The sequence below is a fragment of the Prosopis cineraria genome, unplaced genomic scaffold (assembly GCF_029017545.1).
Source record: "Prosopis cineraria cultivar Desert tree isolate PC_DT_omini unplaced genomic scaffold, ASM2901754v1 PC14, whole genome shotgun sequence".
Lineage (NCBI taxonomy): Eukaryota > Viridiplantae > Streptophyta > Magnoliopsida > Fabales > Fabaceae > Prosopis > Prosopis cineraria.
The window spans coordinates 151,988-166,461 of NW_026555345.1; the positions used below are offsets into that span (position 1 = coordinate 151,988).

Sequence of the window (14,474 nt, forward strand, 5' to 3'; positions counted from 1 at the left end):
TTCCCCAATACTAATAACCACGGGGTGTCGTACCCCTAATCTAGCCTCCTCATAAACCGATGGAGATTAGTTAGGTTCGAGTCCCTCATAAAATAAGTGGGATAGTCCTGAATCAACCATAAGACAAGGGCTACCTCCCAATTTCAATGGTCACTACCAATACCACATGGATTTACTAACTACTCCTCTCTCTAAGCGAACTCTCGCTAATGATCATGCTATACACTTGCCATATATAAATGCAAATGTGACCCAATTCATAAACCAACACAATTTCATATCAATCTCTCACTCTTAATAAGCCATAATCAATATATCACATGTAGAGCATTTTTAAAATAGCACATTTATCACTTTCACTTCACTATGCCACCAACCAGATTATCAATCACACAAAACACTTTTAAAGCTTCTCACAAGCTTGAATGGTGCAAATACATATCATACTACAAATCATAATTGAGAATATCATCATAATCCCATTTTAAGGATTTACCCACATCAATCTCCACATATCTATTCTATTAATCTTCTAAATCAATACTCATTCATACCCAATAGGTTTATTAGGCTCCATTAATGCACAGTATGATTAATAGATCTTCAAACCACCATTAATGAATATAAAACTCTCCCAACTACCTCATTTATGTTGATTTTCAGACATGAAGTGCTCTTCTCAACTAACCATACACAAATCATTAATGTAGGGTTTAACTACCTCAAACAACTCCCAATATATCCATTTTATCTAGTACAATCAGCCTATAACTTCTATAAACTAAAAAACAACTTTCCAACTCAAACCCTAACTCAAATATCTATAAATGAGGGAGAGAAAGGAGGAAGAGGGCATAGAATGCTTACCTTAGGTATTTGGGAGCTTCAAACTATCACCAATGTGATCCAACAATATGCCCTAGCAGAGCTCAACTGTGTTCTTTATTTTCTTCCTCCCTTCTCTTTTGTTCTCTCACGCAGAGATGAACAGATTTAATCAAATTTTTGGCCATGCGTTGTAGCGCACGTAATCCTCCACCATGGCACATGCTATAGTGTAATATCCTACTTTTTAATCCCCTAATTAACTAAACTTAATTAGGATAATTGACTAAATTATAGTAGTATGTGGCCAAGGAGATCTAATAATCACATTTGATTATATTTCAGCCTTAATTATGGGTTTGGTATCAAGTCAAGCCACCCAGGCATGAAAAGGAGAAGAAAATGAAGGGTTAATGTTGTGCCACATACTATAGCGTGCAAAGCATTCACCACGGTGCACAGCCACTTTAGATATAGAATGAGGGCCTCTTTATGGCATGTGCCATAGTGCATTGTCATTTTATGTAATTTATCAGTCGCAAAATTAAGACAGAAATAAAAAGAAAGAGAAAATGGAAGAGGTACGCCAAGCTCTACTAGGGTTTGTTCTTGGATGATATTGGGAGTATTTTGGAAGTTACAAACAACCAAAATAAGTACCACACTCATTAATCTCCTCATCTCTTCCACACTTATAAGTATATGGTTAGGGTTTGATAGTGAAAGTTGATTTTTAGTCCATATAAGTTATGGGTCTAAATCTACTGGTTCAAATAGAGTTAATGGGAGTAGATTAGAGTATCTAAACCTAGGTATGATAAATTTTGGTATCTTGGGTTATTAGGCACCATAAATATTTAAAATTACATTAATGTGAGTTGTTGGAAGAGTATGATGCCATAAATAGGAGTTTAATAGCTCATTAATATTATTATGGACTAAAGATAATTAATAAACCTAATGGATAGGCTTAAACTCATGTATAGTAGGCATTGGGCAATTTAAAAGTGGATATGAGAGTTAAATGCTTGAGTTTAGAAATATTAATAGAGATTAACTTGATTGATTGTAGATTTAGATCTTGAACACCTATAATTGGCTTAGGAATTCAAGCTTGGAAGCTATTATATTAAGAGGTAAACATTTGACCTCTCAAAGGTTTAAGGTAATTAGGGGAACCCTACTTTAAGTAGTTATCTGTTAATTGATTGTTTATTGTAAAGTTGTGAACACTACATGTATGACTTGATTTCCAATATTTAAAAACATGATTATTCATAATGTCATATTTGGCTTGAAATGTAAGATGTGAAATCAAGATAGTTTTCGAACTTGGATGTGCATATGTTTTGGGAAGATAAATGTGATATTGTGTTGAGGTAAATGCATGTTAATAAAGAAATGGATTAGTGTGATAAGTAAGGATAATGTTGTGAAATGTTATTGGATGCTCACTTGGGTAGTGTATGATCGTGAACCCAATATGTGATTGTGATAAATAATAAATGAAAATATGAAAATGAGTAAGCATCATTTATGACATGATCAGTAGGCGAGAGTTTGCCTAAGGATTGGGAGTAGAGAAAAATCTATATGATATTTAGGCTACCCTTCGATGCACGAGGTTATAGTCTTATCCCACAGTTTGTCGAGGGACTGGAACCTAACTTTCTCTACCAGTTCAACAAGGAGAATAGCTTAGGGTATAAAACACCTTAGAGATTTGAAAATGGGCGAAGCCATAGTCCGAGAGTGAGTCATGTGATCTTTGACCAGGTCACACCTCACAATTAATGAGCTTAGGTAGTCCAGTTGTACAGATAGAGGCCTATTCAGTGTTATAGCCCACGATTTCGGTCTGAGAAAATAAGGAGGGTATAAGGTTAGTTGACAATTGCCTATATAAACTTATGACATGTCACATGTTTTGAGTTATGGCAAGTCGTATGATATATTTGGTCATAGTCACATGTATGAGTGTCTTGTGATTATGTACCTAGCTTATGTGAGATAAAAATGTGCTAACTGGCCTAGTAAGATATGATATGTTTTAAGTACCCGATTTTATATGCATGTATTTGTTTTACAATTGACAAATAACTGCATAGGGTAGGTTTTACCTTGATTATTGAGTGGCTAAACTCACCCCTCTTCTTTAACACTTTTAAGGCTCTAGCTCTGGTGCAGGGAAGGAGAAGGCTCAAGAGGCTAAGAATTAGTACATTCCTATTACATGCCTCTAGTTTCGATTCATTTTGTGTAATAGCATATTGTTGCTAATTCTAGGTTGCATATAGTTACACTTCCATTATTTTGTTATTTCAAATATCTGAATTGTATTTTGAGCTCGGAGTATTTGTGTATGAAAAGATATATGTATGGATAGGGCTAAAATACTGGTGCAAGTGTACAAAAAATGTTTTAAACATGTTATAATGATTTTGATGCAATGAAATGGTAAATACCTCCCCCTTCTGTTTTTAGTAAAAAGGGGTGAGGAGTGATTTTATGCTATATTGGTGTTTTAATGCATGTGACATGTTATACTGATAGTTTTAGGTCCAATGGATATAGTCTACGTGTTAGAAAAGGCTTTTGGCACTTATTGTAGGTTTTAAACACCTTTTTTGTATGAAAGTTGTAAAAAGTGATAAAAATGTGTTTGGGTATCCAACTTCTTAGTGTGACTTATTTAGAAGTGAAACCCATGCCATTAGCTAGTTCATGAAAAGGACTTTTCATAGACACCTAGATCATATCATTCAGATGTCAGACAGAAAATCTAGATGCGTCAGAAGTTTTCCAATTTTGCTATCAAATGATAGGAGAATCTGTTGTCATTTTTACGTGTAATATGCCATGGTGTACGGCACTTGAGTCGCAGCACGTGGCACAAAGAACAACACATTGCGGTGTAGCATGCACGAGCTACTTGGCACATTGCCCTGTCTTACATCAAAAGAGTTGTTTTTTACTTGTTTTCGATTTCTTTCACTCCTCTGAGGCATCCCATACTTTCATAACTTAATTTTACTTTGATATATGAGATTATGATTAATTTAAATTCATTTTAGTTAAGAAAACTTGGGATCCCTTAATTTTGAACTAAAACTTGATCATCACCTTTATGGGTTAATCTTTTGATTACCATGAGCTTTATTAGTTAATTATGTTTAGTAGAGTGAGATATTACACATAGAAAGGCCCGTTGCATATAAATCTACCTCTATGCACAGCGGCGAATTGACCACACGTCGCGACATGTGGCACAAAGGGCTTCTCCTTACTTTTTCTTCCTCTTTCCTTGCCTAAGTGGCCCACCATTAATTTGGACCTACTTCTAGGGCTAAAATCACAATTAATTATACCAATTAGCCCCCTTTGGTCACACACCTCATTAACTCACTAATCACACTTATTAAGTTAATAAATTATGATTAAATTTTCCTGAATGTTACAATAATGGCTTAGATGCAACAACTTACAATGCTTCATATAAGCATTTTCCATACCATGCTTCAGCCTAATTGAATCTACAAATAGGGCATCCAAATTTTTCTTTTATACTATACCCTGATAATTTACCATACATAGGAAAGTCATTTATGATACTAAATAACAAGGCTCTCAAATTAAATTTCTCTTCCCTATGCCCATCATACACCTCAACCCATGTCTCCCATAATAACTTGAAGTCTTTAATTAAAGGAGCCAATCATATATCTATGTCATTTCAGGGTCGTTTTGGCCTTGAAACTAGCATGGAAAGCATCATGTATTTGCATTTTATGCATAACTATGGAGGTAGATTATAAATTATCAAAATCACTGGCAAAGTGTTGTGGGTACTACTTTAGAGCCCATGCAGGTTCATTCGATCTGTAGATAATGCAAGGTATAAGTTCTTTAATTCTTGTCTAAATTTAAGGTACTCATGATCAATCCTTCCCTATTAAGGAGAGTCAGTAAGATGTCATAACTTTCTATCTTTAATCCTTTCATTCACATGCTATGTTAAATTTTTCACATCTCCTTTGCTACTATATAATCATCTGAATCTAAGCACAATACAAAAATATCGTAATGCCTTCTCTAAACCTTTCTTATTATCTTTGAAGCGTGATGCCTTACATTTTGGACACTCAGTTAATAATTAATATTCATTTATAAATAATGTACAATCATTTAGGCAAGCATAAATTTTCTCATAGGTCATGCCAATAGCACGTATTTGTTTTGCTTGATACGTGTTAATAGGAAGCTCATTCACTTTGGGTAGCATTATTTTAAGAAGTGCATGCAATTCATTGAAGCTCTTATCACTCCATCCACTACTCACTTTCAACTTGTACAAACTCAATACCCCTAACAATAAAATGAAATCAATATAATCACTATATAAAGGTTTTTTTGCATCATTTTTCAACCTCCCAGGAATTTTAAGACAATCCTTCAATTCCTTTTCAATTGTATGGGTTATCTCTTCAAGATGGTCTTCTTCCTCAGCCTCATATCCACTTGTATCAAAATCATGTGACATATGGCTTTTATTATACCCCCGGCTCGCATCCCTTGCCTTCCCATACTCGTGCTAACACTTTTAACTTTGATCAATTTCATGGTATACTAAATGATCTTCCAATTCAGACGCACAAACCTACTTCATTAAAGAACATGTTACATAAGGGCACACAATTCTATTATAGTTGTTTGCATGCTCAAGTGAAAACTTAACAAACCCTTTCACCCCATTCAAGTATTCCTTCGTTAATCAATTGAAAGATATCAATTCCTTATTCATCTTCCAAATCTAGAAAGACTCATTTCAAGGAAAAATGTGATTATTAACTTATTGATATTTCATTAATCAAATAATCAATCATGAGTCACATGCTTTCAAACATAATTCCTCGAGGCTTTATTGACTACAAGTACTTAAACTAAATTAAAGTACTTAGTTTAAGTAAAAATTTGACAATGAAGTAATAAAAGATGAAGTTTTCTCACATGAAAAAAATTGGCCAGCATGGTAGCTTAAAAATGGAATATTCCTTAGCATTTTACCCTCTCTTTATATTAAATTTAATCCCTATATAAGCTTTAATATAATATAATTTAGTTTAAGTAAAAAATTAACTGCTAAGTAATAAAACCATGAATTTTATTACTATGTACAAAATTTAACAGCATAACAGCTTAAATATGTAATATCCCTTAAAATAGAGCCAAATTCACATCACATATTAAAAAAAGGAAAAACATAACTTTAAGTCCTACTGTTGGATTGAGAGGTGTAGCAGAAAATTAAAATTTAAATCCTCAATTGCAATCACAGACCTATCAAATTTATTTAAGTCAAGATGGATAGAGGAGCTACCTTTTAGGTGTCAAATTTCTCATCTATTTTCTTCAAGTATTTTGAACCTCAGGAGCTGACAACGCAGATTGGCTCTCTCTACTAATATCCACATGAACAGCTTTCTAATACGAATAGCGTGCTAGCACTTCCAATGTCCGATCATTCGTCAATCAGACGTTCCTTTATTTTCTAGGATATTTTCGTGGCTCTCAGAGTATTGCCGTCAAGAAACTCTCTCATTGAAAATTCATCCCTTATCTATATTATATAGATTAGGGTTTTGTAGCCAACGAAATTAGATTTAATTTATCTCATAAATTAAATCTATAATATCATATCTAATTTAAATTTATTTTATAAATTTAAATTATAAAACTGATATGATATCTTCTTATATCATGTTAGTTATTAAATTTAATTTATCACATAAAACTAAATTTAAAATTAACACACATACCCCCACCAAATATACATATTATATTACACACACACACACACACGAATATATATATATATACATTTCAAATATATATATATATATATATTATATTTTGAATGTTATATTTCATATACATATATATACAAATAATTATTTGATAAATATTCAAATATATATATATATATATATATATAAAATTTGTTCATCCTAGGTAAATCATTACATTCATTGAATTTAGATAAATTTCTGATTCAATAAACTTAGATATTATAGTTCGAGTTGAGCTGTTCTTATGTGCGACTCTATAGGCCCATATGAAGTTGGTAGGAGGCCAATAATGCTACTAGTCTACAAGTTACAAATGGCCTCTAGCAAGACATTGTGACTACCCAATTCATATAGGGATCAATGATTCGATGTTATATAACTGTATCACATCTCTTTTGTCATGTGATATTTTGATCAAGTGTAAAATATGGAATTGTCATTCTCCTTTACCTGACCATTACTTTCTCGATCTTTGAGTGAATTGACTATAGTAATAGAAAAACTCTTTCCATTATAGTATGACAATACATTTTCTTAGTTTTATTCATCAAGGGGCACAGAAGATATGAATTGTACATATCAGCTATATGTATTAATTCTTCTAGTGCATTTGCACATATTAGAACTTCACATAAACAAAATCATCAATTTGGATTTTAAAAAAAAGGGGTTGCTATATATAAAAAAAAAATTCCCTAAAACTACCAATACATATATATGTCAACCAAATCTAAGTTGATCTAATCCTAAATTATGAAAACATCAACCAGAGTTCATGAGGACTATGAGGGCGGAGCCAACTATGATGGTAGCCACACCATCTTTGAAGCGAGATTAGCCCACAAGGTTGTCTAGTTAAGTGCCGTTAGGTTCATGAAATGTGATAGTAGCAATCTCAGAGCAAACTATGATGATGCAAGCCTCTTTGTGATTTTTTAATGAAGTTCTTGGCTAAAGGATTGTGCCATCACTGAAGCAGCTTTGAGAGTAGGTGTTGCAGGTGAGATCTGTGTCTTTCATGGATTCTTGATTTTGGTTTCAAACTTTGAGTTGTAATTGAGATGTGAATGAACGGGAGGAAGAAGAATGATATTTTGAGAAATTGAACAAAGATATTTAGATAAATTAATTTTGTTCATGTAAAACTTCTAAAGAACCTTGAGACTCTATTAATGTTTTGGAATTTTTTGGGATTTTTTTGAGATTAAATGTTTTTAACTATAGTTCATATTTAATAAAAAAGTAAGAGGGTGGGAGGGGAAAAATCGACTCCGTGTCTGGACTGTCTTGAACGACTTCCCTTCCTGGTTTGGAGCTTGAAGAACGGTGAGGCATCGTGATAATCGCGTTATAATTGATGGTCGTATTCGTTTCAGATTAGTTGGCTCGCGTTTCTTGGAATTTTTTCATTTTTGTATGCTGGTTCTGTTTCCTTCTGACAAAAAAAAAAAAAAATTTGCAGAATTACATCCCATTCGACACGAAGTGATTTTGCGACCAAAAACTCCCACCGAACTGAGAAACGGAAAAAGAAGCCAACTAGGCATCTACTGGTTCTGATTCTGATTGTGGTTCTGGTCCTTATACGGAGGACTAGATCAACCTAACTAAGCATCCGACTTGCTTCCACCGTGTCACGTAACAAAGGAGAATATGGGCACTGCTATCGGCATCGTCGTTGCTGCGTTTCTATTCCAGGCAAGAATTGAATTACTTTTTGATATTTCTCCTTCTCATGTACAACAGAGGTAATTATTGATTCGGTTTATGATTTCCGCGATGACATTCACTGGACTATGCTATTTCCGTCTGATCATCGTGTTCGTTGTTTAACACAAGTACTAAAGCAAACAATTTTAAGGTGATAAGCTACCATCACATATCACTGCGCAGTGAGAGTTCGCCATACTTTAAGATTGCAACTCTCCCGTTGATTGCTTCCAAATCGAAGTTTGGATCACACTTTGGGTACCTGTGTGAAACCCAACTAGCCTGCCCCTTCTGAGCTGAGCGACCATTTGCTCTGTGATGCTTTTGGGGCTTTGTACACCCCTTATTTTGAAGTTGTAACCTTGTTCTTTTTACGTTTTTTGCCTGGCCTTCTCGCCCAAAGCAAGACTTGATCGCCCGCGAGAAAGAAGGTATCAATGCCACCTTAGCAATCGACAACCGACTTGAACTTAAAATGTTTCGAATATGCAGGTGCTATTACTGTGTTCAACTTTGCCGAGTGCTGTGACTTCTGACTCGCATTGGATTTCCGATGACACATCTAGGTAAGGCTGCCCAATCCATGCCTTTAGAATCAAGCAACAGCTTATTGATTTCTTCTCCAACTCATTCCTTTTACCTGGAGTTTTTCCTGGTATGATGTTGGATGGACAATGGAGTATCCTGACCGCCTGTTTGTGGTAGAAGTTAATCTGAAAATGATACTTTTCATCTGTTTGATTGAGCATGGTCCCGGAGAATCTGTACTATGTCGAGAACATACTGTCTACTGGTGCCAATAAGTGGAATGCAGCCACCGAGACACGTGAAAGTGGCTACTGATCACATACTCTTATATGGTTAATTAATTTAACATTTTCTTGGTTCTTGGATTAATTAGTCTCTATGCTACAAATTATTTCTGGTCTTCTGGAAGCATTGCTTGGTTTCTTGTTTGTGAAGCATAAGTTAATAGCCAACTCCAATATTCATAAATGGACATCCATGAACTATAATGAAATCTTTGTGCGCTCCCTTTAACGAGCACTGTTCTTTATGTGTCTGTGTATGTGTTTTATTGCTTTCCTTATGTATTATAATTTTGTTTGCCTCAGTTGAAATCTCTAATTTAAAGTTAGAATTTGGTATTCTCATTTTCTTTTCATTTTAATGCAAAGAGTGCTTTTATTGATTCTGCTGTTGTCTAGGGGCAAGCATTCTGGTGAATACTGTGCAATGTATGACATATGTGGTGAACTTAGTGATGGGAAAGTTCTGAACTGCCCATATAGTTCCCCTTCTGTGAAGGTATTTGTCCTTTTTTGGCTTTACATGATACTTACATTTGAGCTCTACTCATCTTTTCTTTGGTCTGGGAAACCTGAGAAATGTGAATTCTTATGATGGTCAATTCAACTGCTTCATGTTACATTGCAGCCTGATGAGCTCCTATCTGCCAAAATTCAAAGTTTGTGTCCCACCATAACTGGAAATGTTTGTTGTACAGAGGCCCAATTTGATACATTAAGGGCACAGGTCCAACAGGCAAGTTATAATTCTATACTTATTTCACTCTCATATAGTATTTATTGTGATGATGTCTTCAATTTCTTTGAAACTTCAAGGCCATAACAAGTCTGCAAATTCTAGGGGATAAATCACATATTTTTCTTTTAATTAGTTATCCTCTTAGGTATAGTTGTCCTGTTACTTGTATTTATCATATTAGATGTAAACTTATAATTTCACTTTCTTCAGAATGATTTGAAGTTAACATAGATTTTATTAATATTATATATATATATATATTAATATCAATGAATGATGCCTAGTATATTTACCTTCCACTTATAAACTCTGACTTAGGAAGCAATATTCTTTAAATCACATTCGGCCTCAATGTCCAAGCAACATTTGTTTCTTATGGTGTGTTAATTTGATATGAAAACAACAGCTATAATAAGCCTTATCCCACTAGGTGGGGTTGACTACAAATTATAAAAATTTTGTTAGTTTTGTTCACAATTGGTTCCTTAATTTTTACTTTTCTTCTCATAGATTAATCTATGGCTTCTAAAATGAAAGTTAAGGAACATGTGACCTTGATAATTTTTTCCCCTTGAGATGCAATTGCCTATTTAACTAGCATCCCAAATTGACATGGGGACGAGCATTTAGGATGAAATATGATCTAGTTGGAACACACAAGGAGGTTGTGCCTTGTGAATAATTGCAATAAGAGGTAAGAACTTTGGTTAAAATGCTGGTAGATAATATGGATAAGGATGATCATGTTATTGAGGGTTTTGATGATGAAATATTGAAGAACGCAAGTCACAAAAAGTGATCAAGGAATCTTTTGTAGAGAAAGGATAATGGGATAATGGTTCCTTTGGATCCTTTTAGCCCAATATGAAGCAACCAACTATAAATGCAATGGTGTAGGACAAAGATCAATTTGTATTAGAGCTAGGTTCTTTGTGATCCTCCCGTTGCTAAAGTCACCAGAATTTTGCTATGAAGCTGCCAAACACATCTTTCCATGCCCTAACTTGTGTTCCCCGTAGTTGCATCAGCAAACAGACGCAAATGTGGCTTGCCTATTGAGGCAAGTCATTGGAGATGGCAACAAGGCCCCACACATTAGACACCACCAATGGGTTCTTTTAGCTCATTATCAAGACTTGGAATAGGAGGGATCTCCATCTATACTACCTCATCTAAGTCTCCATCAAGAATGCATTTTATACATCTGGCTTGTTGGGCCAATCTAAGTTTGCAGCTAGAGGAAGTAATATTTTTGTGGTATTGAACTTTGCAATTGGGTCATAAGTCTACTGATAGTCAATACCATGGGTTTAGGCATTTGGTGTTATGCCATGGCTTATATTTAATGGCTAAAACCCATGTATAACTCACAAGTGTTCGGCATGGGAGAATTCAATTCAATTACCAAAAACCATTCTTCGTTGGATGCCTAATCGTGCATGTGCATCACCAACTAAGATCATTGTAATAAATCTTGTTTTGCTTGTATTGTTCTCAGTATAGTATTCATAAATATAAACATGCTATGTTTGACATAATTATGAAAATTATGGTTATATTATTCACTATGGTTTGTAAGTAACATGAACACTCGTTATCTTGCAGGCAATACCAATTCTTGTGGGCTGTCCGGCATGCTTGAGGAACTTTTTAAATCTTTTCTGTGAACTTTCTTGCTCTCCGAATCAAAGTCTATTCATCAACGTGACTGCTGTTTCCGAGGTCATACATTTTCTTTGTGGATGTTATTTCAAAGTGATTCTGCTGTCCTAATTGAACCATTTAGGTGTCCTCTTTTTGGTTATGAGCTTGAATTTAATGCATCCAGGCTTAAGAAATTCCTTCATGTGTCATAATATGATGTTTCTAGCCTTTGTCTGTCTTTTTCTCTTAAATCCATGTGCACCCCTGTTTGATAAACTTCTAGTAGGAAGGTGCTGGTCTTGAGGTTTTCATGCTGTCCGTTACACTTTAGATGATGTGATGTTAAAATTTGCTGCCACAGTATTACTAGTGAATTGTAGTATTTCCTCTGATCCTAAATGTACGAATTAGATGGGGAATTTGTTTTGATCCTAAATATAAGACCTCAATCCCCTCTTTCTCCCTCATTTATTTTTTTCCCAAACTACCCTAATCAATTGAATACAATCAGTAGGGTAAGTTACCAATGTAAATGATTGAAAAGGCTATTTAAGGAAAACTAATGCAAATTTTTTACAAATAAATAACTTACCCAATTTCCTTAATCTATGTGAATTTGTTAACTAGCTCCTACATGTAGGATTGGAGAGAGTATATTATAATAGACATGGTCCCCCATTTCATGCTGTGAAGCTTTTCCTTGGTTTCGGGTAGCATATTCATGCTTGAATTTATGAACAGGAGTCTTGAGCAGCTTCTCAAATTTCTTTGCCCATTTTATATGGCATAAATGTTTGTCTGACCCTGACCATAATTGTATGAACAAGGCATAACATATCTTGATTATTCTTTGCTCTTCAAGTCTTCAAGTTGCATATTTCTGATTGTGGCTGTTCAGTGGGACTGTTTGGCCATCCATGTACTCTTCTTTTCCTCTTCCTTGGATGAACATGAGGAAACTTTGTTGACCATGGGATATAATTATATCCATCATGCTGGTGTGTCCTGTTATCATTGCTGTGGGCAGCTTATTGGCTTCTTGAACAGGGACTCCATAGCCGCTCTATCTGAGTTTCCATGTGTTTTTTGTTTCAATGGCGTTAAAGTCACTGACAATGATCATGGCTTTGATACCATGAAGATTGGTTGAGCTAGTTGCGACTCAAGCCTCATATTTTTTTAACAGATGTGAAATACATTTAAAGGCGGAGCCTTTCTCCTATTGCAAAGCAATAAGACTGAAAATAAAATAATATCATGGGATAAATCTAAATCTGTCTAGCTAATTAAGAAAATATTCTATCGATTAGATTATAAAATCATAATAGGTTTAATGAATTAAAAATAGAGATATAAATATAAAATAGTGACTTCCAATTGGGAGTCCAAGAAATGACTCTCTTATGAGGAAAACATGAGGGTGGAGGATGAGATGTGTTTCTAAATAGAAAAACTTGAGCCAGTCAATGAAGCTAAGTGTCATAACAGTGCAACAAAATTGGCTACTTTGTCTTATCCATATGAATGTTATCTTAAATTTATGAATAATGCTCTATTCTATTATGTGATATTGCAAATGAAATCTTAAATTTATGAATAATGCTCTATTTTATCACATGATTTAGTTTGCCTAGCTTCACTTGAAGATCCAATTTTTAGTTGATATTGAAGATCATCTTTTATTCCTAGGTTAATGGCAACAAAACTGTGGATGGCATTGATTTCTATGTCACTAAAACTTTCGGTGAAGGTTTATATAACTCATGCAAGGATGTAAAGTTTGGAACAATGAATACAAGGGCATTAGATTTTATTGGAGCTGGGTCTAGAAATTTTGAAGGTAATTTATTTAAATATGGTAGATGCATTATGTAATACTGTAACTTTTTTATTATGTGATTTGATCATATTGGCTGACCTACTAGGTCAAGGTTATGGCTTTGACTTTGTCATGTCCTCTTTATTCTCTTTCCTATTTTTGGTTGTGATATCATCAAGATATTGTTTCGAGTATTATTTTGATGTATATTAGCTAATTACTTTCCTTTTTTTTTTTTTAGGATAATGTGCTCACTAATCCTTTATTTCATTTGTTAATGAGGAATAGAATCAGATTTCTGGGAAGCATATCAGAGATGTAGTGCTCAATATATCCTTTAAATCTGATCATATTTGGCACAAGTAGAAAATGGAGAAAGGCTGCATGAGTTATTTGTGATTGGAATATATTTAATAAGCTTAAAGAGAAGTTTTATTGAACTACTATAAGACCAACCATGTTATGTGGTAGTGAATGTTAAGCTTTAAAGGGACAATAAGAGCATAAAGTTGGAGTAGCAGAGATGAGAATGTTGAGATGAATGTGTTAGTATACGTGAAAAGATAAAATCCTTAATGAGTATGTATGAGAAAAGTGGCCATGACATTTATTGAGAAGTTGGTAGAAAATCATTTGAGATGATTTGAACATGTACAAAGAAGACTGTGGGAGGTATTGGTGAGGAGATTGGAATAGATAGTCTTGAGTTTTGTAAAAGGGGGCAGAGGAAGATCAAAGAGAACACGCATGGAAGTTGTTGAATGAGATTTCTTGGCTAACAATATAACAAAAGGTTTGGTTGCTGATAGAGCACAATAGCATGTGCTATTCATATAGCTGACCTCACTAGTGAGATAACGCTTGTTGTTGTTGTTGTTGTTGTGTTACACAAGTGGGATTTTGACTGTTGTTGGTTAGAACCCCTCATCAATATTGAGGAACCACAGTTGAGGGCTTGTTGCTTCGATGGTGATAAGCTCACATCAAGGGGTCTAGCAATACTATGGAATGTTTTGAATTTTTTCCTTTCCATTATTAATTGAGCACGAGCTTGATAGTGACAATTTTAATGGCCTTAGAGC

General features: G+C 34.4%; 1 protein-coding gene across 3 annotated transcripts in view; it reads left to right on the forward strand.

Annotated features, from left to right (window-relative positions):
• The first annotated feature begins 7,861 nt into the window (after positions 1–7,861).
• The window catches only part of LOC129293484 (uncharacterized), a 92,712-nt gene continuing 86,099 nt past the window's right edge, over positions 7,862–14,474 (forward strand). Inside the window, exons 1-7 of one of the 3 annotated variants that reach the window (XR_008589167.1) lie at positions 7,862–7,997; positions 8,134–8,369; positions 8,874–8,947; positions 9,590–9,689; positions 9,819–9,926; positions 11,535–11,651; positions 13,263–13,413. Coding sequence is in view for 2 of the 3 variants with exons in the window: in XM_054931482.1 (XP_054787457.1) it covers positions 8,325–8,369; positions 8,874–8,947; positions 9,590–9,689; positions 9,819–9,926; positions 11,535–11,651; positions 13,263–13,413 (595 nt within the window). In the remaining variant the exon portion in view is untranslated. Of the gene's footprint in view, positions 8,032–8,133; positions 8,370–8,873; positions 8,948–9,589; positions 9,690–9,818; positions 9,927–11,534; positions 11,652–13,262; positions 13,414–14,474 lie in introns of all 3 variants that reach the window. The other 2 variants (XM_054931482.1, XM_054931483.1) reach the window with 2 other exon arrangements.